The sequence below is a fragment of the Dryobates pubescens genome, chromosome 16 (assembly GCF_014839835.1).
Source record: "Dryobates pubescens isolate bDryPub1 chromosome 16, bDryPub1.pri, whole genome shotgun sequence".
Lineage (NCBI taxonomy): Eukaryota > Metazoa > Chordata > Aves > Piciformes > Picidae > Dryobates > Dryobates pubescens.
This window is the reverse complement of record NC_071627.1, coordinates 22,577,980-22,604,461: the sequence shown is the minus strand read 5'-3', so window position 1 is coordinate 22,604,461 and position 26,482 is coordinate 22,577,980. Positions and strand designations below refer to the sequence as shown.

Below are 26,482 nucleotides of genomic sequence, written 5' to 3'. Positions count from 1 at the left end.
GAAGGGAGAACTGTGGCCTTTTAGCTCAGGGATTCTTTCTCCAGAGATTCCTGGAAATGCCTTCACCATCACTTCAGAGACAAGCAGGCTTTCCAGTTGTCTGACCTGAGACCCAAAAGGACTGTAAATCCTACCAGTGCAATCAATCTTATCTGCTGCAAATCTTCAGAGCTTAGACGTACCAGTCCTCTCGCAAGGAGCTCTCTGCCCTTTGCCCATGTTTTCCACTAGGGCTTCAGCAAAGATGATCATCTAATTCTCTTCAGGATGTCTGATAAGAGAGACTCCAAATGGAACAGCGGGCAATCAGTTATTAGGGAGCAGCAAACATCTCCCCATAGATAGAATTCAGGCCATGCACCCTTCCAACCTAGATCCTACCAGCATCACATACAGTCAGCATAACAAGCATGAAGACAGCCAAGTGAGGTACTGTTGAAGTCCATTAGCACCTCTAATAAAAGTGTAACAGTACACACAAGGCTAAATGTTGCTACACCACCTTTACAATCATCTCACCGCTCTCACACCTCCAGCCACAAATACAAACCAGATCCACAGACAGAAAACGGCAGAAACTAACCCCCTCAGGGCTACCACTTGGTGTTACTCACCACCAGTGGAGCCTTAAATGAAACTTCTACTTCCCTTTTAGCTCAGACTCTATTCCAAAGCCTGTGTTTTCTCATCAGTGTTTTTGTTGCTATGCTATTGTCTGTACATTTTGAAGCAGAACGATAGCTTTCGCCAGCCTCCCAAAAATATTCTGCTTCGGTAATTTATGACCTGCAGGTCAATATCTGAAATGCTACAATGGGTTGCCATGGAAATATCAATAGCATCTATTTCTCTGCAGGCATGTCATTGGGATATCCAAGAAAAATACCTGGAAATTCAGAAATTATATTCTAGTCATCTTACAGTGACTCAAAATCAGATTTTCCCCTCTTTGGTATATTTTACACTGAAGGCTGAGCAGCGTTTTAGGGCTGCCTAGGACATTTAATACCCATAGCCAGAGCCTTTGGGCTGCCTATTTCTAAGCATTTTATAGTTAACAAGTCTCCAGAGACTCTGCCTAAAGGAAAACAAAGCCAAAAAAAAGAAAAAAAAACCCAGCTTGTAAGTAGAATATAAAGTTAAAATGGATGATGTGCAGCCTGCTCTTTAGTCTGTCCTTTCTTAACAGGGATTGGGAAAAAGCTTATTTGAACTGGCTGGAAGAATGGCCAGCGAGCCTGGGAACAAGGATTCAAGCACAGATTTGATCTATGGCTTTAGACAATACATCATTTTAAGTTGAGATCCCTGAAAGAATCAATTCCCCAGTCTCTGGGCAGCCTATTTTCTGCTGCATGGCAAAAAAAACCCCAAAAAATCTGCTTTGAAATTCAGTGCCCCAATATATTCAAGTCCCCAAAATCTAGGGTTTGGGGACTTATACCCACACCCAGCTTCAGCATGAATAAAATGGGTATGAGAACACTGAGAGGGAGAAAACATCTCTGTAAAATGAGGACCAAACCTCTGCTCTACTCCACAGGGAGAAAGATATGAATGACTGTGATATGTTCATGACCATAAATAACAGTGGCTCTCTAAAAAAGGCAAACCCTAGAAAGAAAGAAACCAACCCAGTGGGATGAATGAACTTTGAACACTACGATATAGTGAAGCTCAATTAGACAAACAGGAGTGCTGCCCACTCAGCAACACAAAAACACAGCTCCTAAGATGCAATTCTCAGTGCCTGGCAATTTCATACATATTGTCAGACAGTCAAGGGCAATTTCTCACGTCACTGTTTAGTTACTGCTGCTACCAGTCACAGCAGATGCTTTCCCATCAGATGAGCTGGGATGCCTGACCTAGGAGACTGATCTTTCTGAAATGTCACCGCTTCCCACTTCCAGAGACCTGCTCAAAACCCCACATCACTTCAAACCACACTGCCAATTTATTCCAAAGAATGAGAGACTTCACACACAAAGGGACTGGAAAGAGAAAACAAAAGAGCAGGTCATAGTGCTTTAAAAGTTGAAGAAAGCCAATCCCTACGTCACCAAGGTGTGAGAAGGCTTTTGAAGGGAGGCCCTAGGGTGGATGTTTTGGAGGCAGCTGCTTCAGGCATAAAACATTTCTGTGTCTCTCACCATTCCCAGTCAGCAGGCACTTTCAACAACTGTAACCTGCCTCCACATGCAGAACAGGAAAAAAGAGCTCCTTGGCAGAACAGATGTGGTCACAAAGTGTACAGATACCTGACAAGATTATAAGTTTAAGATACTCTCACAGGTGGCAGTTCATAGAAACCACTCCGAGGCTTTTCTTTTCAGGTTATTTTTAGGACTGAGCATGCCTCATGTATGACTTGTTCTTTGAATAAAAGAATCTTTCCTCAAACGTTCTGTAAATAATCTCCCTGGCTTTAAAAAAGCTACAATTGTTGCAGCCACATTAAAATATTAGGGTCACCAGCAAAAAAAACAAACCAGAAATACCACCAAAACAAACCAAAGCAAAACAACAAAGCCATGTCTCTTTTAAAAATGACAGTCTGTGGTGGCCAAACCCTGCAAAATGGAGCAAAGCCCAAGGAAATGAATTTTGTTCCAAGGACAACTGTCTGAAGGCCAGCAGTGCTAAAGAAAGCCATCCCCAGCACCGCCAGGCTCCTGCAGCGCCACAGGCTCCGGGCAGCCAGCAGCGAGGGACTGCGGAGACTGAGCCACCGAGGTCCTCTGCTCCCAGCTCCTCCCTGACGCTTGGTCCTTGGGGATTTCTGGCCTCCTTTCCTCACAGAATTATCAAGCAGTACTGTTAAGAAACCTCCTCTAAAGAATCACCTACCTGTAGAACTGTCAGCTCTGGAGTTGAAATAAAACAAATCCCTACCCCCCCTGCCATCCAGATTGTGATTTGTAATTTTTTCCCCTTGAAAGCACTGCACAGTGATGGGCAGGAGAGCTGTGCCAGATGGTCTGAGCACACACAGAGAGCTGAAACATGTAAGTGACTGCACAAAAACTCCCAGATAAAAGGAAGAGCAAAGTTGCATGTCAGGCTTTTAATCACAGAACCTGCGGAAAAATACAAGTCCATGGTATTTAACCCACTAACAAATAGAGCCATTCCAAGTGCTGTACAACATCACACAGCAAAAGAGGAATCTCTTGGTCTGCAGAAGACTTCATCCTCTGCAGAAGAATGGGACAAGTGGACAACCAAACAGCATGCCACTCTGTGAGGGTCTCTTGAGACATGCAGCCAGCAGGCACTGTGAGGAAAGCAGTGCAAGGACTCAGTCTCCTGCCTTGGTGTTGCTGGACCATCTAGTAGCCTACAGCTGGTGGCTGCATCCCTCCCTGCAATGTGGCTCAGATAGCAACAGCTGGAAGAGGGAATGTGTGGTTGGTGAGAGGGAGAAGCACCACTGTGTCATTAGCATGGTGTTGGATTGGTTTAAAGGCAATGTCAAACCATGCCCTTGTTCTTGCTACGACAGCAGAGTTTCAGCGGTGGAGTGCCAGGATGCAGGTTTTGCAGGCAGTCGTTGCAGGGTTCAGGCTTGGCAAGAGCCTCACACCACATCTAGGATGTGCTGGTGGGTCAGTGAAGCAGCTGGTGCCTACTGCTCATGTGTGGGCCTTCAACTGACATGGTTCTGATCCGAGAGGGCTTCTCTGTATTAACAAAGTAATCACAGAATCATTGCATTGGGAAAACATCTTTCAGATCACTGAGTCCAACCAGGGGTGCTGCTTGGCTTAAGAGCACATCACAGCCTGAGTCAGTCCTGTAGACAGAACATTTTAAATCTAATATGCAAATGTTGGGTAACACAGTTGCTGAGGTTTCTATACAAATGAGCAAAGACAATGAAATTAAAACCATTGCCAGGAAAGGGGCATGTGGCACTTTGTGTACAGTCTAGGACAAAATACTGTGGGGGGAAAAAAAAGTCTAAATAATTTGCAAGATGATACTTTAAAAGAAATAAATCTGAGTTTGTGCTCATGGTATGCAGCAACATATCTTCTGCTACTGCTTTATCCCACTCTTTCAGAAGAGTGTTTCTGCTCTAGAGAAAACCACACATTTTCAAGGAGAAAGTAATTTACTACTGTACCAAAGTACAGATTCAAAGCAACTGAAATCAGAAAATTCCTGGGTGTGTGTTTGGTTTGTTTTCTTCCCAGGCTAAGATCCACTTGCCTTTTCTAATTTCAGGAAACCACAGGGGGAAAGAGTCTTGCATTAGTTGAAATGAAACTTAGCACTGCTGAGGCTTTTCAACTGAAAGTTATTTTTTACCTGAGAAACCCAGGCAGCCCCAAGCATTGCTCAGGGAATTCAAAACACAGTGAACACAAATAAATAAACAAAAGTTACAAAAGAGCTACAGAAAGTTATTGCCCAACAGAGGCTCTAGCTATAAACCAAGGCTCTGTAAGCCAGGCACCTAGTCCATACCAACCACTGAGTTACTACAGGTGTACTCCCCAGCCTCCTGCAGAGTGTAACACATGCTTTGCTAAAGCATAAGCATCACAGAACTGTGTGCTTCTCTGCTCATCATGGTACCTGCACACACCAGAGGAGGAATCAGGCCCCAACGCTTGCAGCCCCCTCTCACTCTACCTACAAAAGGAGGTGAAATGCTCTGTGTCCTCTCCCTCTGACCAGTTCACCCAGCAGGCAGGAGTGGCAAGCAGTAGTTGTTTGCACCACTGCATCTCACCCAGCTGCATGAGATCTGAGATTTCAGAGAGGACAGGAGGCCAGACAAGAAGTCATGGATATACTAGGAGCTGGGTTCAGGGCTCTGGAAAGAGCACCCTTTAAAAGAAAGCAGTGGTAATGCAGTGATTAAAGTCATGTTATCATCACCTGTGATGTACAAAATTGTCTAAGGAAAACTGACCTTGGTCTCAGGCATGAGCTACCCAGACTTTTGCTCTAAACATGTCCAGTGACAACCATCTACACAGCAGCAGCTCTGAGGTGTTGAAGTACTCTCCCTTCAACCAGCGCTGAGCTCACAAGCAATAGAGTGTTTGCTTGTGGGGATGTGCTTGGTGCTCTCTAGCCACCAGGAATTAAATTACTGCAGAGAAAGACCAAGTGATTTGTTCTCCAGCTGAGTCTCACACCGCTGTAGATGCAGTGACCTTTCCAGCACCCCTTCTGCAAGCACTGATACACCAGCAGCACTCAGACTTCTTTAGTGGTTGACCACTGAGGAGCAGATTTCACACAGGTGAGAATTGATGGAACCAGCTAAAGTGCATTTGTAATCCTTGGACCACTTCAAAAGGCCTCACACGTCAAGAAATGTCAGCAATGTAGGTGTTTGAGGGATAGCTCCCTTGCAGCTCTGGGCTTGCCCATTGCTTTCATGTCATGATGCCTGCAGCTTTCAGCCTGATCAAACCACTTCATCCTCCTTATCATGGACAGATGACAAGATTTATGCCACTTCTAGTCAGAAAACATTTTAAACAGAAACTGTTTATGGGCATTTTCTACTCGAGCTTATTTTAGAGCCGCATACCAGATGCTATTTTGTGTATTGTTATTAAACACAGAGTTTGAATCCCATGGCACAAACCAGCACTACATGCTACTCATAGTTTTGAATTCTCAGCTCCAGAATCCGTTTCCTAAGTGGGGATACAGGCTGCAGAACACTTCCAGTTTGTCAGGACAGATTATGAAGGGCTTTCTGAGAGCAAGTTCCTCCCTCTTTGCGCCTGGCAGAGCCATTAGAACCTGCTGGATCGCTGCCATCCTCTGTCTTTCTCAGCAGGTTAGACAACATGACCACAGCTGGTAAACAAACAAACAAACCCCAATAGGATGACACTTCAAAGAAAACCACCAGCAAATGTGCAACTGCAAACAGGCTGGGGGTGTGCACATGCGTTTTCATAAGCAAAAAGCTCCTCACATGCCTGTGGGTGGCTGCACACTCACATGTGAGCGTTCACACAGGCTCTGAAGCAAAGCTTTGACTTATGAACTGCTGCTCCCATGAACCCAGCTCTTGCACTAAGTTCTTACCAGCAAGAAACAGGATCAGCTTTCAGTGAAAACAAGGTTTGTGTTACTCTTGTCCAAAAGGCAAATATTTTGTTCTCCTTTTCCTCCCAGGAGAAGGAGAGGATAAATTCATTAAGGATTGTGTGATCAGCAGATACCATAAAGAGGAATAAAAACAAACCTGACTGAAATCTGTTGTAAAATGTTTCATCTCTATAAACACAACTACAAACAATCAAGGGTTGACTAGATGTAAACATAAATAAACAAGTGATTAATCAAGCTTGGCTTCACACACCCCTGCTGCTGAATTAATTGACAGAAGAATGTGAAAAATACAATGAGCACTTTCCCCATGCCCTCCTCAGAGCTTCTCACACACATTTTGCAGGAGTATCTGCATGAGAACTCAGTGCATAGGCCACTATCAGCTTTGTTATCATTTTGTTATATTTAGCAGCGTTTGCTAATAGCCAACTCCAGCTGTAAGCTGTTCAAAGCAATCACTTAGGAGAGCGTTAGCACAGCATTTGAATCAAGTAGAGAGACTAAAGTTAACTCAGCAGCTGAGAATAAAATTAATTTCATTTTTACATTAGCTAATAATACAAGCTAATCAGTGATGTTTAAATAACTACAAGCTTTTCCCCTTTAATTCTTACATGGCAGTAGCATACTGCTAACTTGCCTCATAACCAAAACACGAATCCATCTCCGTTTAGCTCCATACCCGAGGCCGAACGGTTTGTATTCTGAGTCCCACTGAAATCAATCTGACTTCAGCACCTGCCCAAAGTTAAGGATGCACTTAAGTGTTTCCTTGAAGCCTCTATGGATTTCAAACTGCCTAAGGCAGGGACAAACACAGACACCGAGCTGCTTAACATACTATTATGATGGCCTCAAGTTGCACCAGGGGAGGTTTAGATTAGATACTAGGAAAAATTTCTTCACTGAAAGGGTCATCGGGCACTGGAACAGGCTGTCAGGGAAGTGGTGGAGTCACCATCCCTGGAGGTGCTTCAAAGGCATTTGGATGATGTGCTTAGAGACACGATCTAACAGCTGTGTACAGGGAGATGTTAGGTTATGATTGGACGCAATGATCTCAAGTTCTTTTTCCAGCCAGGTGATTCTGTGATGTTCCTGTATTCCACGTTCTGCAATGGTTTATTGCAGGAAGGATTGCAGTTCTGTGGAGTGTATGGCAGAGGGAGATGACAGCTCAGGACCACAACCCTGTAACAGAGCCGATCCATGCAGCCACTCCCAGCTCCAGCCTCTCCTTGCTCCAGCCTCTCCCCATCCCAACCACAGCATCACTGTGCAGCACAGTGCTCTGCATCACTCCATGCCACCCCACTAATTTTTACTCCTGTCCAGGAGGATTTATGTTACCAGTGAAACAAAACAGTGCAGTGGGGACTACAGATCTGATGGCGTGACGAAATAGTAATGAGAAAGCATTTAATGAACAGTCGACCCTTCTGAAGGCAAGTTTTAGCATCTGGAAAAAGGAGATGCTTAATTAAAAGCTTTGAAGATGCAATCTGCTTTCCAGAAAACACAAACAAGCCCACTGTCAAAGTAGCCCACACACCTTTTCTGTGGGCCTGATCTGCACACACCTCATCACAGATCTTTGGCTACATGAGCACTTCCCAGCTGAAAAACCACAGCAAAATGACTACTATTCAGAAAAAAGGGAAAAAGGTTCATTTAGCTTCATTCTAATTTTCTCTCCAGGCAAAGAAAACTGACTGTCCCAGCAGCACTTGAAGGGTTGACTTTTTCACCTGAGACCATTCCGTGACACAGCTAAGGCCACCCGCTGGGGAGATCTGTGGTAGAGAATTCCACTGACTCTGGGGAAAGAGGAGGCTATTCTTTGTATTTCATACCAGGCACATGTTCATTTGCTTGCATCTAATCATCCCAGATGATTTATTGCACTGTTATAAAAATAAAACCCTTTAGAGTTATCCTGAAGTTTCATATTAAAAATGCTGTGAGGGTCTTCTTTACCTGGGCTAGCAAAGCACTGCTTCATCAGCTGCATCTCCATGCAGTGCTACAGGCTGGGGTCAGAGTGGCTGGAGAGCAGCCAGGCAGAAAAGGACCTGGGGGTACTGGTTGACACCTAGCTGAACACGAGCCAGCAGTGTGCCCAGGGGGCCAAGGATGCCAATGGCATCCTGGCCTGCATCAGCAATAGTGTGGCCAGCAGGAGCAGGGAAGTCATTCTGTCCTGTACTCAGCACTGGTTAGGCCACACCTTGAGTCCTGTGTCCTGTTCTGGGCTCCTCAGTTTAGGAAAGATGCTGAGTTGCTGGAAGGTGTCCAGAGAAGGGCAACAAAGCTGGGGAGGGGTCTGGAGCACAGCCCTGTGAGGAGAGGCTGAGGGAGCTGGGGTTGCTTAGCCTGGAGAAGAGGAGGCTCAGGGGAGACCTCTTTGCTGTCTACAACTACCTGAAGGGAGGTTGTAGCCAGGTGGGGGTTGGTCTCTTCTCCCAGGCAACCTGTGACAGAAGGAGAGGACACAGTCTCAAGCTGCACCAGGGGAGGTTTAGGCTGGATGTTAGGAAGAAATTCTTCCCAGAAAGAGATTGGCCATTGGAATGTGCTGCCCAGGGAGGTGGTGGAGTCACCATCCCTGGAAGTGTTTAGAAAGAGCCTGGATGAGGCACTTGCCATGGTTTAGTTGATTAGATGGTGTTGGGTGATGGGTTGGACTTGATCTCAAAGGTCTTTTCCAGCCTGGTTAATTCTGTATTCTGCATCTACTGTTGGGAAGGGTGACATCCCATGGCCTATTACCACTCTCTAGAGACTTGTTTCTTCACAAATGCGTAACCTTGTTTCTTATTCACAAGCTGAATTCTCAATCTTCCTCCTCCCAGAAAAGGCCCCTGAATCTGCAATGTGAAATTCAAAGAAAGCCCAAGACAGGAGAGAAAGACAGATGTATTTATCATGCACAGATGATGTAGGAAGGAGACAAAAAATATTGTCATCGGTGCCTTACTGACTGCAAAATAAGGGAACGGTAATTAATCAGCAGGAGTACATGCTGAGAGGAAATATTGATTGGATTTGGAGAAACTTGGGTTTCCTGAAGGAACTGTTCCCCTACAAAGGTAAGGAGGAAAGTTTCTGTAAATTAGAATGGCAACCAGCCAGCCTGCAGCCAATCTGAGCATCGTTTCAGGCAATCCAGAAACACACACACCAGATGCATGTTGGGTTCTAAAAAGTCATTTCAATACATTAGTAAATCAATGGTATTGGCAGTTTGATGGACTGTGATGGAAGAGCCTTCCTCTGAAATATCATCTTGAAAACCTGCAAAGCTCTGCCAAACCACTTGTTAGGACTTTATCACACTTTTAACTTTCTCATCTCTTCCAACAGCTTCTAGTGTTTGATTGTTTCAGCTTAAACTGACATGGATTTCTCTCCTGCTTGAACTGGCCACCAGCCCCTCAGACGTTCAAACATCCCATGTGCGAGGTGGTGGAAAGGTTTTTGTCCTTTTGCATCACAGAGGGGCAGGAATGTCAGTACCAGGACCAAGGAGCAGCTCTGCTCTGATGAGGTTTGGTGTCTGTTTAGAGATAAGCTGATTACCTCTGTTGAGAGAAGCAGCAGCTTCTTTCTGTCCTTTCACCTGACTGGTGTGTGTTTATGGCCAAGGGGATGTCAGACACCCTCAACATAAAAAAAAAGGCAACAGTTGTAGACATTAAAAAGCTACAAAGGATATTTTTGCCCCCAAAAGTACATCATAGGGTCACACAAAACGATCACATCCTTCAGCACCAAGCCACCACCCCTTCTGAGGGCCTGACCACAAGCAAATCCTGGTGTCGCTATGGAAAGAGGTCATGAGTCGCCAGCAGACACCGAGTCTGTCCATCCCATCAGCTCAGAGCATACTCATGATGGGACTTGTCAGGTTGGGTTTGGCCATTCCAAGAGATTGGATTAGCAGTTAAATAAACAACAATCTGCCTGGTTTGAACACTTGTGGAGGGTTACCTTGCTGTCTTCCTGGTAAGCTATCCTTTAGCTAAGGTCATCTTTCATCTGCACAGTCGATAAAACTGCCAACCAAAGCTGAGTTTGTTTCTCATCAGTCAGGCAAGACAATAAACCTCGGAGCAGCACATTCAGACAACAATTTTGAGAGAGAAGACAAACCTTAAGGAAGTTTTAGTATAATCATTTCCTCTCAGTTGATCAACACAACAGACACAGTAATTTAGCTGGGGAAATGTGATATTAAAGGTTACAAGCCTGATAATCAGATTGTCTTCAGAGACAAAAATCAAGCTGGCTCTTCAGGCCTCGCCATAACCATTAATTAATACTGATCAGCTCCACACTGAACATCTAAAAAATCATTTAAGCAAAACCCCAGCAGTTTCCAGGAAAAAAACCCCAACCCCCTCTAGCTTGCATATTCAATTCTAGTTCTATCATGTAGGAAGTTTTATTGTGGTCAAGCAACATTTCTCATCTTTGCAAGAAGGAATTCAACTGGAAATATTCAAATGTTTTCAACACGCTGCTTGTTTTTATCTGGAGGAAGACAAATTATTGTATGAGTGCAAGTAGCAAAAGCAGTTACCAAAACAAAATAGGGTTTATTCCCACCACACCTGCAATGTATCAAACTACTACCTGAAAATATTTCTCTTTTCAAAACAATTAGGCTCGTTTACAAGGAGCTCACACAGATTTGCATGGTACTGTTGCTGCAGATTATTACTTGCCTAAAATATGATGCTTACATTTTTCCAGTACATGAACAAATAGTATTGCTTGAGAGGAGGAAAACTAGGCAGAAATATTACTCCCTTTCCTCTGTGAGTCTCCAGATAATGCTACAGCAGTCAAAACACAACCACTCAGGCTGCCAGAACAAGTATTTATTTTCTCAATATTCTGATAGTGTCTTACAGAAGCAAACCTGGGCTGAAACCAGACCAGAGCTCTGCTGCTTGCTTCTCGTCAGTTCTCTCCCAGCACATTCCACTTCTGAAAGCCCAGCACGTCAGCAGGGCCTTCATAAAAGAAGATGCGTACCTTGATCTCTCCAGGGCTTAGGAGGTTGTGGGGTTTGTTTGTTCATATTTTTTAAACAGGTGGGGGAAAAAGAATTTTTAAAATCTCCATTTCCCTCACTATAATCTAAACCAAAGATAAGAGTGCATGGAAAGTGCCAGACAAACCCTGCTGCCAGGCCCCCCTCAGCGTAACTGTTGGCACAACACAGAATTTATTTCCATGGTTGAGAAGATGCAATTATTCTTTTTCTTCTTTACACATGAATCCACCCTCACAAGCAGTCAATGGGTCATCCATTAGTCCCAGCTGTGGTTTTGGGAAGCTAAGGTGCCCAGCAGCTTCAGGGACCTCCCTCCTGTCCTGCAGCTCCCTGTGGGAGCTCTCTGCCTAGCCAGCCCTGGGGGCATGCACATCAACTAGGGGTGCTGAGATCTGCATCAAACCACCATCCAGAGAAACTGCACTAGAAGACTAAGTCCCTGTATAGATACATTACAAAAATATCTGATTTTAGAGTAAATTTGCCCCCAAAATCTGAACTAACTAAAGAAGACCACCTACTCAGGAAGCATGTTGGGTGCACAGAATTCTTTGTTTCTTTCCAAAGATGAGAGGCATGAAGAGCCCCCCTGCACTGCAGGATGTCCCCTGAACCCAACTGGGATCTTCTGCTCTGCAGACCCAGCACCAGTTCTGCAAAAGAGAACCTGAACAGATTTTCCTAACAGTAGCATCCTAAAGGACTTGCTGACTGTGGGAATAAATCCCAAAGCTCTTGTGCCACAAGATCTGGTATGACCACTGCCCAGAGCACAGCCCCAGGCCTTGAAATGATGACAGACACACCCAACTCCAAGTTCACGGAGCTTTCAATTCCTTCACCTCCCATTTCACTGGGGAGAGAGCAGCTTGTCCTATTTCTTGTCAAAGAAGTGCCAGAGATAGGAATATTTATAAGGAATTTTTATCTATCAGTCCAAACCCAAACATTCAAAAATCATGACTCACAAACCCCTCCCATGGGATTAAATTAACATTTCATGGGATTCTGAAAGATGCTGCCTTAAAAATTATGGACTATCATATACTTTGTGTTACTCATTGCTTGAAAATATTTTCACAGCCAAAACCTACAAAGCTTTTTATCAACAGTTGAAAGAGCCAGCAGCTCACCTAGGGGAGGAGAAAATGAAATAAAAATCATGACATATTCATAAGATTCCTGGAGGCAGGATCCTTAAAAATAGTCCAAGTGTTACAATTCATCACATGTAAATTTATGGGGCTTGGCAACAATGCAGCTGTCTCCAAGGATGGTGGAAGAGAGGGAGTGCTCTTGGTTAACCTCTTTATTCTTTCCTTCTTTTTTTTTTCTGAATAGACAGAGCATGCTGAAAGTGCCCTACCAAGTATTTGCTAAGTCAGGCCATTGATTAATGCAGAGCACCATGGAAAGCCACAGCGCAGCGTGCTGGTCAGTGCCCACTCACTAAACATTCTGATGTGTGTTAAGCAAAACTTGATGCACTCTGCAAAAAGGCAAACTGGAAAGTTAAATTACAGTCTTTGAAAGGCTCTGGCCAGCCTGATCTAGTGTGGGGTGTCCCTGCCCATGGCAGCAGGGTTGGAACTAGATGATCCTTGTGGTCCCTTCCAACCCTGACTGATACTATGAAAGCATGTCGTCCATGCCTACTGCAAATCAGAAGTGGGAAGCCAGGTTTCATAACAAAATAGAGAAGAACAGACCACCTTTGGAATGGTTGTTCAATTTTGGGTTTTTTCTTAAAGGAAAGAGAATTTCAGGGAATAAAACCCTACACTGGGCTCTTCCCCCTCCCCCCCCCCCAATATGAAATCTTTTCAAATTAAATTTACAAATTAAACAGGGTGGGTGGAAGGGAAGATGATTCTTCTCTGCATTCTTCCTTATTTTATAATTGGAAATAGGAAACCCCACCACCAATGCCACCTACCACCAGTGCCTGCTGGTCCACACATGGCCAGCACCAGGTCTCAGCCTGGCCTGCGCAAGCTCAGCCTCGCTTTTGCTTTTTCATCCTTGTGCCTTGGTACCAGAGCCTACAACCTTCAGTCCTTACAGGAGTACTTGACACAGATGAGGTGACAGACGCAGAACCCTGGTGGCATCGCGCCCTGCCTGTGGCTTTGCTGCCTGTCATGGTGGGCAGCCCACCGGCAGCCCCATGAGAAGCCACGCAGCACGACGCTGCATTTCAGAGGTGTTTTCAGAGGCTGCTGTCAGAGCCTTCCCCTAGCAGGTACCACACGCCAATAACTGGAACTGATCTACAGTTTGTGCTTTTCTGTGTACCAGAGTCCTACTCCTGAGCAATATTTACCATCCAAAAACAAAAATATTGCCATAAGGTGTGAACAAAATCAAGTCTCTTTTGTTTAAGAGGAAACAGAATGACTGGCTGATATTTTCCAACACTGCAACGATTTTGTAAACATCAACTAACAGAGCAATTTCCATCCTATGGTTCTAGGATTGTGCTACTTAAGACTCCTGCATTTTCCAGCTCTGCCCCCGAATGAATGTGAAGGCAAGCAAAAGCAACCAACAGAACACCAGTCACAAAACGCATGGGTCGTCAAGATGCTCGAAGTGGAGGAAAATAGTTGAGTGTTATTGCTTCCTTCCTTCCTTTTTAACTCTATTCCAAATTGAACAGTGAGACATTTACATTGCTGACTTGGCCCTAATTTTCAGTGCCTTGTGTCTGTGACTATCTGTTCCTCCAACTGCTTTCTGTTCATTACTACATGCAAGAGTGGTACCTGTTAATAAAAAGCCCTACTATCATACTCTTCACCTCTTGAAAATGATTAAGGGAGCACAGCAGAAGGATAAGGATCTCTGGGAAGCTTCCTACAAAGGACAAACTAGCACATTTACTAGTTTGCATTAGACTTGAAAACTTACTGTTGTGCTGAAATAAGATAATAGCAGGGTATGAGTGGCAAATAGTTTGCAGTTTGAAAATAGCCTGCAATTTGCTGCACACATTTGGAACAAAAATGCAGCTACTTTGTTGTTTCTTCTCAAATGACCTAGTTAATCTCCCTGTTAACATTAGTTGTCAAAACATCCACTTACCAGATTTGCATCCTCTATTTTTTCAGTAAAAAAGGTGCAACATCTGAGCAGTTGCCACAGAAACAGAAAATACTCCACAGAGTGGGTGTTTACATTTAGCTCCTGTTGCTCCATTGCTATTTATCATCTATTTATCTAGGTTAAATTCAATATTTGGAAACACATAAATCAAGGACGTTTGTATTCATATCTGAAGGTATCATTCTTTCCCTGCTGGGATTAAATCCAGCCTAGCAAAGACACTGTCAGTGAGAAGCTCCTGTACCACGTTAACCTTGGTGTCCTTGCTTCAGCTTTCCAACACAGCCCTCGCAAAGCCAGCACTGCCTCCTGTCCCCAGCAGGAACAGGAACTTTGTAGTGCTGCTTCCTCTCATCATCTCCATCCTCTTGTGCTGACCTGCAGACTCAGTGGGAGACAACTTTCTTCTGGCCATCTCTGGAGCCAAGGAAACTCTTTAAAAGTATATGCACCTCTACCACCCTGGAGATGGTTTTGGCTGCTGCAATGCTTGCTTAACCCAGGTAAAGTGCACAACTCCTTCCCTACCTTTTCATCCACAGAAGGAGAACACATTTCCATTTGCAAGGATAAAGAAGCCAGAGCTAACACTGCCTTCTACTACGTTTTATGCACCAGCTGGCATTAGCATCCTCGCCTTACCTGTATAAAGGGTATCCATGCCCTCGACAGGGAGATGCTTCTTGGCAGCTGCTCTGCGATAGACCACGTGTGTTCTGCCTCCTTCCTCCTCCTCCTCCTGGGCCCCCATCTCCAGAGGTTCAATGAAGAACTCGTCCTTGTCTGTGCGAATCATGCCAGCCTGCAGCAACAGGGCAGAGATCGAACACTGCACGTTACTGCACATCCAGCAGGCCTTGTGAGTAAACAGTTCCAATATGCTTAAGCACACTTTAGTGCTCCCTGGAGAGCAATTAGGATGCAGAGAGGAAACCAGGTGAATTCTTTATTAGAGCAAAACATATCATTTCCCCAACTTGACAAGAAAGGACAAAAGGTACAACCACGAGCCAAAAGGACTTCTCCCCAAACCACGAGTGAAGTGCAGGTCTAAGAATCTGTCTAGGAAATCCACTCCCCCTTAGAAACCACCTACAGTGAAAGTTACTATGACCTCAGCTACCTGTCAGCCCCAGACTGCTCCAATAGTTACTATTCTGCTGAATAAAGGATCATTTCAGCACCATAAACTGGTCCTGACGTGCGGTTCAACAGACAAAAAACATAGTCAGCTTTTTTTGTTCAGAAGCAAGCTGGCAAAGTACTTCACCTTACATGCAGGCAGCTAAGCTTTGTGATGGGGTTTGGACTAGATGACCTTTTCAACTCAAACCATTCTATGATTTCCCCCTCAACACATTGGACACTCTTTCAAGAATTAGCCACAACTAGTTTTGGAAAGGTGTCAGTAGCACCTTGCCAGGAGATAAAAACTTACTTATATTGGACCAGATATCCTGGTGTGGGAGAGACATTTGCACTTCTACAGAGCACCTCAAAGGAACACCATGCAATCAATTCTCAGTGTTCTGGGGAGACCTTCTTAAAGACTGAAAACTTTAAAAAGAAAAAGCCTTTTCATCTTCAGGCAGGTAAAACAACCTGGGCACCTGAACTGCCTGCATTTGTCTCCTCCTGCAGTCCTGCCCTACTGCAGAAGGTCACAGCAGTCAGTAGCTGGCTTGCAGAGATTGTTGGCTGGAATCAATTTTTCTGCATATGTTTGCACATCTGTGTTTGAGAACTTCAGCTAACTCTTAGTTTGCAACCAGAAAGTCCTACTATTAATGTGAAACAAACTGTTTAGATTACTGAGAGAAGCCCCAAATCCAACCTTCAGAAGATCCTTCTTGGACATTCCCACTTTGCCCACTGATGATCCTGCAGTCACTGGACATTCAGAGGAGAACATCATGACACTCTAACATACCTCACCTCACTATCTGAGCTCCTGGAGCCCACATGCTCTGCTGGGTGGAGCCCTACCTAAAGCTTCCAGGGGAACCAGTTTGGCTACTTTGAACCCAGCATCCTCACTTCAAACAAGATTCATCTAACCACTCTTACTACATCCCAGCACTGAAGTTCTCATACAACACATATTTTTCCTCTACAAGCAGCAAACTATATTCCTACTGCTATAAATACAGTATGTTCTTTGGTTCCCTTCTTGGAAAAGTGTCAGGTTCATTTGTCATGTCTTCAGCAAGATTTCCAGTCCCAGATTTCATATATATAATGTATACAAAAACAGATTGAAGGGGAAGGATTAAAGAAGCAAAATTATATCCAAGCAATTTAAACTGATGCCATCCTGCCTGTATAGAGGAAACTGAATTTGAAATCCTGTCCTGTTTCTTCATATCTAATTTAGATTCTACATCAGACACAAAAAGAGGTGAGACAGGCTCAGCAGCTCAAGGAAGCTGAGACAACCAGGAAAATAAGGGCTGAACCCAGAGAGACAGCAACTGATCTTTTACTGCAAAGAAGAATGCATGAACAATTCTGAATTGATGTTATTCTCCTTGCAATGCACATTTGAATTGTAATCACACACACACTACTTCTGGATATTAAATATCACACCCAGAAATCTAGAATTCTTTTAATGAGACATGCACACAACTGAAGATCAAGAAAGAACAAGCATTTGCATGCTCAGCTGCACGGAGTGCAATGCACACAGGGTATAAAACACACAGAGAGCTTGGCTGTCATGTGGGGGGAAAAAATGTGATTGTGCACTTTGCAAGCAAGGTAGATGGCTGTGCACAGGTTCATGCTAATTTCTGGATTTATTAAACCAGATCAGTTTAGGAAGGAGGTTGACTTGCTGGAACGTGTCCAGAGAAGGGCAACAAAGTCGGTGAGGGGTTTGGAACACAAGCCCTATGAGGAGAGACTGAGGGAGCTGGGGTTGCTTAGCCTGGAGAAGAGGAAGCTCAGGGGAGACCTTCTTGCTCTCTACAACTACCTGAAGGGAGGTTGCAGCCAGGTGGGGATTGGTGTCTTCTCCCAGGCAACCAGCACCAGAACAAGAGGACACAGTCTCAAGCCCTCAAGCCGTGCCAGGGGAGGTTTAGGCTGGAGGTTAGGAAGAAGTTCTACACAGAGAGAGTGATTGCCCATTGGAATGGGTTGCCTGGGGAGGTGGTGGAGTCACCATCATTGGAGGTGTTCAGGAGACTTGATAGGGTGCTTGGTGCCATGGGTTAGTTGATTAGGTGGGTTGGATAATAGGTTAGACACAATGACATTGAAGGTCTCTTCCAACCTGGTTTATTCTATTCTATCCGAGTTTAAAATGCAGACCATACTTCAGGATTGTGGGGGAATTAGGGCCATACAATGTATGCAGCAGAGGACACTGCAGGGAGTTTGGAGTAATTCAGGTCTTCTAAGAAAATTAATAGAGAGGCAACTTCTACAATCTGCAGCTGAACTGATTAGACAGCAGAACAACTTTTATAGGTGAACTTTAGCTTCCAGGGCATGGTGGCCTTTTAGAAACAAAAACATCTGGTCAGAGTGAAGATTCCCCCCTGAGAAAACGAGGGACAGACTTGTAAGACTAAACAAAGGCGATAGTTGAGTGCCAGCTCCCCAGACACAAAGCCAGTGGTCAAAGACTGACGCCTCCTGCAGATCGCTGTGCCTGCTGCCGGCCCTCCTGCGCGCAGGGGGATTCACGTGGCACCAAGTGCTGCCAAACAGCAGCCATCCATCAGGTGCTCTTGTTTCACACTCTGCTTCTTAGACAGACACGACCCCATGCTGTACATCCCCATGGCAGTATCATCCCTGATTCTGCTGGAGTGTAGAAAGGAAGGAATTTAACCTCCAAACATGGCTGAATATTTCTTTTCTAACCCTGCACTAAAATAAACTTTGTCTCTGACTCTGGAATTTCTCTTTTCTTTTAGCCCTGAGAAACACAAATTCTTCTTGGTCAGAATTATTAGGAGTCAGTATGTGTTTGAATTGTGAAAGGATTGTAGTTTTGTTAAGGTAACCTACACAATCCTTGATTTAGACAACATAGTCTCATGAAATTAAAAAACCAAAGAGAAAAAGAAGCCTGGCTGTTAAGATTTTAAGAAGAAAACTCATTTAGAGAGCAAGGCAGAATTCCTACAGCAATCCACAGTTCAAGCCATCTGCCTAACAATATATCCACAGCTATAAATGATTCATTAAGAGATACGTGGGGCTCCTTAATGTCTCCACCACACACTTCCTTGATGCTTTGAGCATGACATTCAGCCTCTTTACCTCCATTTCTCCCCCTCTGAGCCAGAATAACAACAGCCTTGCAGGATAATTACGAGGGCTGAACTATTTTTTTCTTGCCAAGTGCTTTGAACCCATAAAGCTCAACATGGGTTTTTCTGCTGATACTAGTCAGAACACCCTCAAAAGCCCACCATAAAAGGGAGATTGCTTTTAGTCATCAACTCAACACCAGTGTTGCACACAGCCAAGCAAGAAACAAAGACATTACTCCAGCAACACAGGTTTGCTCATGCCATTCACCCATCAGCCCTGTTCTTACCCACAGACCCCACCACTCCTATGCCAGCCTGTCATGCCAAGACAGCAGTCAAACGACAAGTTTATGATGACAATAGAAAGCATTAAAGTTGCTGCAGCTTCCTGGAGAATGCCTCTGGATGACTAAACCAGAAATGCTCCACTCTTTGAGCACAGTGTTAGACCAGAAAGGACTCCAGAAAATTCTTGGGCCATCATCTGGACATTGTCTCCAGGGGATGTAAAAGCAGAATTCAGCCTTTTGCTTATCAGTTTCCCCAAGTTCTGAACAGATGAAGAGTAGCTGCTCCATTGAACTCAGATATTAAGAGTAACTGCTAGCACCAGTGTTTTTCTGTCCTGTACTGCTCATTGCCCATCCCAGGACTGCTGCACTTCCAGGAGTTATGGATTAGTAGAGCCTCCCCTATGCTACCTAACCCTGCAGCCACACATGTGCTGTGCAACTCCAAACTAGGTGTGGGACAGGGCATCTCAATGGAAAGGACTTCCAATGGGGGAGAAAAGCCTGAGCTGTTACCTACTCCTACTTTGGGACTTTTAACTTGAAACTGAAGTGACTATGGGAATATTGCTAGATAACAATGGCAGCAGTGACTGTGTCCTGTGACTGATACAAATATAAATTAACTGTAAAAGTGTTTGCCATTGGAATGCACCAAACTGTAACAAGGAGCCTCCAATATCCCACTGTTTCCCAAAGCAGGACATCCTCGGGCCTTCCTTGCAAGGGCTTTTAGATCCCAGTTGCAAATTACTCAAGTCAAGCACTGCTTAGCACTCATTAATATGCATTAAAGGATAAAGCAGAAAACACTTAATCAAAAGGAAACTGCAGTTCAGAGAATCAAAACCTTTGCTAAGGTTTGCAAGGCAGTTATCTAGAAGGGAAAGCCACAGGGTGAAAAATCCACAAGGAATGCAGAGAGCAACTGTCCTGTCTAATTAAGACAAGAATTACACTGATAAGCCACAAATGAGTCCATTGCAATACACAGGGCTGGGGTTTAGAGCTCCACTAATCTCTTTTGGGAGTAACAGGGTTCCTGCACAGCCCTGAAGATTGCTTTCAAGGAAGGCTTTAGAGGACCACAGGATCTCAGATACTGGCAACAGCAGTGGCCACATGGATCCTTCTCTACCACTTGAGCTTTACAAGGCAAGTCCACTGTGCCATCAGGTCATTATGCCCACTTGGATCTTTCTGCTCAAGGTAAATTATTCAAGTCCCATCCACCCCAACGGGGACCCCACCTGCCAAGAGCTTCCCTCTGCACCACAGAGCTCAGCTGAAAAACAGGTCTCTTCTCCATCCCCCCCTCAACATCCCCAACCCCTCTTGCATTTCTAAAGACATTCTTTAGAAGTCTAATTTGACAGAAAAATTGCCTGGCATATTTGGATCTACAGAAAACTTCAGGATTTAGAGTGTTAGCTCCTGTAGATAATTAAATGTCTCACTGCCTCTGCACTTGGTGAGAGACTTAATTGTCTCCTCATTCCCATTCCCATCACAGCTCCCTGTTCTAGGCTGTAATGAAGTAACCCATCTAGCTGCTGCTGCTGCTTCAGGACTCCAGAGCCTCAGCCCATCCTGTAACCACAAGTTTAATTAATGTTCATTTTCTTCCTCATTAGTGCAGCTTTACAAAGTTTCTCATTGCCACATAAAGGCAGATTTACTTGCCCATCTCCAAGCACATGATACAATTGGAAAGCTCAAATTAAATGTGAACAAACCTGAAATTAATAAAAAAAATAAAATAATATAATAATGCCAGTGTCTGCTGAGTTAATTAAATCAGTAAGCTACAAACCCAGGGTCTCAGAAACAGCACTTCTGTAAATACACAGAGCTCTATTTCTTTCATTTACAATGAAAAAGGTAACTAGCCACGTGACATGGCTCTGCCTGAACAAATCCTAAGCCCTTGAAACCAAAGGGAGGTTCAAACTATCTGATATCCAACCTCAGTGCCTGGGTTAGGAGTCTCCGCTCCCTGTGACATCAATGAAGCTTCCAGAGGGGAATTTGCAGTATGGGATCCTCCCAGCAATCGATTCACAGAGAAAGAGGAGATTTGCATCTTGCTGTACAGTTGCCAGAAATCATAGATGACTTCAAAGAGAAAATATTTATATTTTCAGGACAGCAAATTGTACAAGGCCTTATTCTAGTCTTACATCCATGTGCCTGGAAGCTAAATACACAACTGCTATATGTTTGACCACAACTGGCATTAGCAAGCAGAGAATTTTAAAGCAAACTCCACATGTTATTTTTATTTGTGGTCCTCCTCCAGGACTTAGAGCCACAGAAACATGCTTTTCCCAAACAACAGCAGATGTGTCCCCCCAACACTCAAGGCAAGTATGGAAATGTTATTAATTCAATTACATTAGAATGGGCTTGATGCAGCAGGAGCTCCGACAGCCACATCGAGATCACCCAGGACATCTGCAGCAGAAGTAAGGACATGCCACAGACCTTCCAAGCTCATCCCTGCCCCTTGGGATCTCCAAATGTTTTCAATTCTGCAGTGTAGTCATTTCCAATCACACAGCACATTGATTCAGGAATTCTTGTGTTGGGTGGCTTATTTCCATTTAACCTCATTCGTATCAATAATGATGCAAGAACAAGCAAACCAAAAAACATTTGCATTTGATCCTTTGAGAGCATGACTTGAACTACTGAAGCACTGCAGAGGAAGATTGTGCAGTGCTGCAAATTCATCTTTCTTTACAGTGAGTGGAGGTCTTGAAGGAATTGTAGCAAACATTTGGAACGTGCTTCCACCTCTGCGCTGTGTGCTGCTGCCCTAAAGCTACACTGGGTTAGTCAGTCCCAGGCTGGATGAGGAAGAGGCCAAAAAAAGTTTTTAACTAAGCATATATATTTTTATTACTATTAAAAGAGTATTCTTCAAGGGTTTTTCCCTTTTTCAAAGCAGTTTGCAATTAGAGTTGCTTCATTTTCACATATCCTCAACAAATAAGGGGAAAAATAGTTATGTATACGCATAGGAATTACAGACAGACTGCCAACAAACCAGAGCCTGCTGGGTAACCCTGTGAAAGCTGTACATTACTTAGGGCCCCTCTTTGTCATTTGCAGAATGGGGACAAGGTCACATTTTTTGATACACTTTGAGATCTCCTAATGAAAAGCACCACACAGGAGCTATTCGTGCTGAGAGCGCTTCCACGACAGGCTGCTGTCATACAGTCCTTGTAGCTCAAGGGAGGTTGGGTATCCATCCATTCATGCATCTATGCACTTCCACTGCTACCAAAAATAAAGCTTTGTCCCTGGAGCCCAGCTTAGTCACTCCACAATTGCAGGTGTGATTAATAATAGCAGTGGGACAAGTCTGCAGCCAATACAACCTGAAGTGAAGAGAACTGCATTCATTTACAGCAGATGAGAATCTGGACCAGAATCTTGCATTCATATGGTTACTGGTGCAACACATTTTAGAAACTCCAAAGGGTTTTCTGTGGTTTTTAAGAGACACAATAGTGAGACAGACCATGTCTCATTCTCACTGAACCATCAAGAAAACAGACACAATTAAAACTGATTTCACAAAGCAATGACAGCACATTTCAAGACAAGCATCCTGGCCACAGTGTCTGCCTTTTACCAGTGGACAACACTAAAAACATCGCTTCCAGCTTCTCTGCAGCTGCAAGAATATTACCAAATTCTCACTTCTCTCTCTTGGTGCCTGTCTAGGGCCAGCAGCAGTGCAAGAGCCCAGGACCATAACCCTGAGCACCATCTCCCTTCAGTAAATCTCCTTCCCCTGACCCCACAACCTGCCCCATCCTAGCAGCCACTCACATCTGAATCCTGGTACATCGCAAGAGGCAAATCTCATTTTCAAAAGGTTTAGGTGGTACACAGAAACAAAATGAGAACTGCTGCAAGTGCAGTGTGCAGGAGTGTAATAACAGAAGTCAGAGCAGGGAAACGGCATCACACCCTTGCCAGGTTAGCTTCCACCTTGTGAGCGCCTACACCACCATCAGTAGGAAGCTCATTTCTGAAGAGCTCATGTGCAAGAGCTGTCACAGTTCTGTATCCTTTTAAACAGACACACCCAGGTCTTTTAGCTAAAATAATGCCTATAAGGCAGAACATTTTGGGCAGTCTCTAGGCTTGATGTCCACAGGTATGTTTAATTCCAAGTAGGAAAGAGGTGAGTTATTAAATAGCTGTTAAGGATGAAAATGATAAATGCAGCAGATCTTGCAGACTCAGGGGACTGCAAACTTGATTGCTGTTGTTGCAAGCAGGGAATAGTAATTGCAGTTCCCTGCAACTGAGTTTCTCAATTTTAATCTTTCAAGGAGGAGAAGCATGAATATCAAGTCCATGAATTCACAAACAGCAAGATCCAAAAGGATTAACTTTCCCAATTTTCACACAAGGAACCATTTGAAATAAAGCATTTCTGAGGTCACTTTGACAAAATGCATAGTTGAGCCCTACCCTCAGCAATAAAAATGAACTGACATTCTGCAAGAAAACAAAACCAGTCCAACTGGAAAGCTCTTCAGCTCAAACCTCCTCAAAATGGGATGGTTGCTACACAAGTTTTTCCCCTTCAAAATATGTTTGCTTAAGGGCACAAATCACCACCCACTGAAGTTAACGGGTGTCACACACAAATCTCAAGGCCAGGATTCATAAATGGATTCATAAATATTAAAGCAGTTTAGCCTGACCTTCTGTAGAAGACAGGCCAAAGGCTTTCACCAAAGCATTGCTGTAGCCTCCCAAAACCAATCTTCCTCCTGAATTCAGCAGGACTGAATAAGATCCATTAACGGGTAGGAAAGAGTCTAGGTCTTTGCTATGATAAAAAGGATAAAAGCATCCAGAGCACAAGCTGGAGAAAAAGGTTTATTATGGTTTTTTAAAATGTAATATATTAATTTAAAGTTAAATTTCAACTCAGATGAATTTACTTTAAATGCTAAGTTACAGAAATCCCAACTCTTCTCTCTGGAAGATGTCACTACAGCAACACCTCTTATTCCAAGGAGCTGGAGTGTGCAAGGTGCAGGGCAGCAGGTCCTGGCCCGGGCCATTCCCATCTCCTCCACTGCTGCCACCCTTTTTTGCACAACAGCCCCAGTGCCCACACAACCACACAGGGAGCAGGTTCAGGAGGCTTACCCCAAACCCATCATCCTAGAAAGATGTGCACCTTGGCAGAATCAGCTGTCCCTGCTCCACAGCTTCTGATGTTAACTACTTTAGCGAAAGCAAGACCCCCGGCAGGTAGAAAAATCCCAGCTGGGAGAGAGCATCTCACATCTGCTTCACATTATTCCAAGCAGCAGCACAAAACAAATCCAGCCACAGTTCCAGGGTGACCAATGCAGTTACTCATGCTTGGAAACCAAATGCAGTCCTCTGCTAAATGAAAGCTTTATTTAAACTGGAAACCCATAAGGTGACAGGGAAAGTAAGCACCAAAAGTTTGCTCCAGCTGGGGCTTGTTTTTCTTTCCACATCCTATAGAAAGGATTATTTTGACCTTCCTTCTCTCATCCTGTATTGGAGGGATGAAGCTGAAAGAGTTATCCAAATGAGAGCATGGAAAAGTAATGAGAGATGAGCTTTCAATTTTATACTGCACTCAGTTGTAGGCTTCCAGTACAAGATGTCAACAAAGTGCAATATTCAGTACAGAAACTAAAATAATTAATCCCTGGAGGAACAGGCTTATTAAGAAGGATTAAATCAAAGAATTAATGTGCACTATTTGTCTAGATGACAAAGAGGAAGAGAGGCATATGATAGCTCTCCAAGATTTGAAAGCATAGAGAATAAGAATTGCTGATGAGAAAAGCTTGGATATATCAGGAAACAAACAACAAAAAAGAAACTCTGATAGAAATTTTAGCCTGGAATGCTGTAGGCAGTCTTACACAGCTCAATAACTAAAATCACCATCAACTAACTAAAATCACCACAAACTAAACCCAACACCCAAAATACCTCAAAGGCTTGTCCATAAAAGTCTTTACATCAACATTCCTGATTCTTTACATTGCTCTGGTACCCACAGCCCAAAGAACAAGGTTTTAGCCTTGCACAATAACAAATGTCTTTCAGCAGACTTCTGCAGAGGAAGAAGTAAAGACCATCAACTGAACCCAAACCAGGCTCAAGGAATTTGGTAGAAGCTGGCCATCCACATCCTTGGAAAAGCAGAACCAAAATGAGCTGGGCCTCTTCCATGAGCCCCTTGCTTGAGTGAAGCAAGCCCAGCCTGTCCCAAGGCTTTGCTTCATCCTGACCATGCCAGCGAGAAGGCAAAGGAGAGAATTAGGGCAGTGGAAGTTTGGCTGTAGCAGGAAACAAGGAAAGAGACTCTCCATCCCTAACTTCACAGGCCAGCCACAAAAACAGGAGCCAAACAACTTAGAGATATCTGAAGCAACCTCCTGACTGTCACAAGTGAAATCAACAGCAGGGTCAGACAAGCCAGCACCACTCCTTGAAGGCAATGTATATGCATCCAAAAGGCACCCTGGCTACTGGAGCAGATGTGATGGATCTCACAACATGTCTAGAGGTCTCTGAGGAAGCAGTGGGGAGAAGCTGCTGCTCATGGTCATTGTGGGCACAAGGACAGAGGTTCTGGATGTCAGCTTGCAAGGTGAAACCAGAAATTTCATTATATCATCATTTTTATGTTCCCAGTCTGATGAAAGCATAAAACAGAGTGTGTGGCCAAGGAAATGAGCTGTGGACTCAGTGGAGGAGTTTGGAATCACCAGACACCAGGGAAAACTCTGGAATGGGTAACATCTGTACAGGAGAGCTCAGACTCACTGTGCTGTGTACTGGAAAGGCTGTAAAGTATTTTAAATAAAAGGAGAGGAGGGTACAGAAGGGCAAGTTTGATGTGTACAGATAAGAGCATCCCAGATACAGTGAAAAGAAAGTCTGGGGACGCTGTAACAGCAGGATAGGAAGCACACAGGGACACATCAGCCTGCCAATGGAGAAGAGAGCCTAGAATTAGCTCAAGAATTCTCAGCAGCACTAACCACATCATGCTTGTACTTGATGTTCTCACAAGAACAACAAATCCTATAACATTTCTGCTGCAGTGTTCACTTCCAGGAAGGATGACTGTGTAAGAATAAAGAGAATTGGTAAAGAAGAATTAAATTGGAAGCTAAAGGGGAACCTGATTGCAGGTAGAACTGAACTATTTAAAGAAGGCATACCAAAGGCCCAGAGCAAGGGTATGCCATCCACCAAACAAGTTCACAAAGAGCAAATGAAAGCATTGCTGAGCAGCAAGGCCTTGGAGGGTTACTGAAAGCACACAGGCATTCTACAAGTGATAAAATAAAATGGGGGGGACACACACACACTACTCTCTTTCCTCCCCAAAAAGTCCAAATTAGGAAAATTGAAAGGGTCATAAACTGGCAGATGAAAGGGAAAACCCCAATAAGGCAAGCCAAAAGAGTTGGAGGAATGACTTGCAAAAAGTGTTAAAAAACTAATCAAAAACTTTCTGAAATAGATCAGGAGCTGAAAACTCATCAGGGTATCTGTAAGGCCATCAGACTGTCCAGGTTTATAGCAGCACTCAAAGAAAGTATCAGAACAGCAAAATTAAATTAGATTCAAAG

General features: G+C 44.1%; 1 protein-coding gene across 2 annotated transcripts in view; it reads right to left on the bottom strand.

Annotated features, from left to right (window-relative positions):
• The window catches only part of ADAMTS2 (ADAM metallopeptidase with thrombospondin type 1 motif 2), a 195,057-nt gene that overhangs the window by 107,939 nt on the left and 60,636 nt on the right, over nucleotides 1-26,482 (bottom strand). For both annotated transcript variants that reach the window (XM_054168297.1, XM_054168298.1), the window contains exon 3: nucleotides 14,900-15,059. In XM_054168297.1, the coding sequence (XP_054024272.1) occupies nucleotides 14,900-15,059 (160 nt within the window). The remainder of the gene's footprint in view (nucleotides 1-14,899; nucleotides 15,060-26,482) is intronic.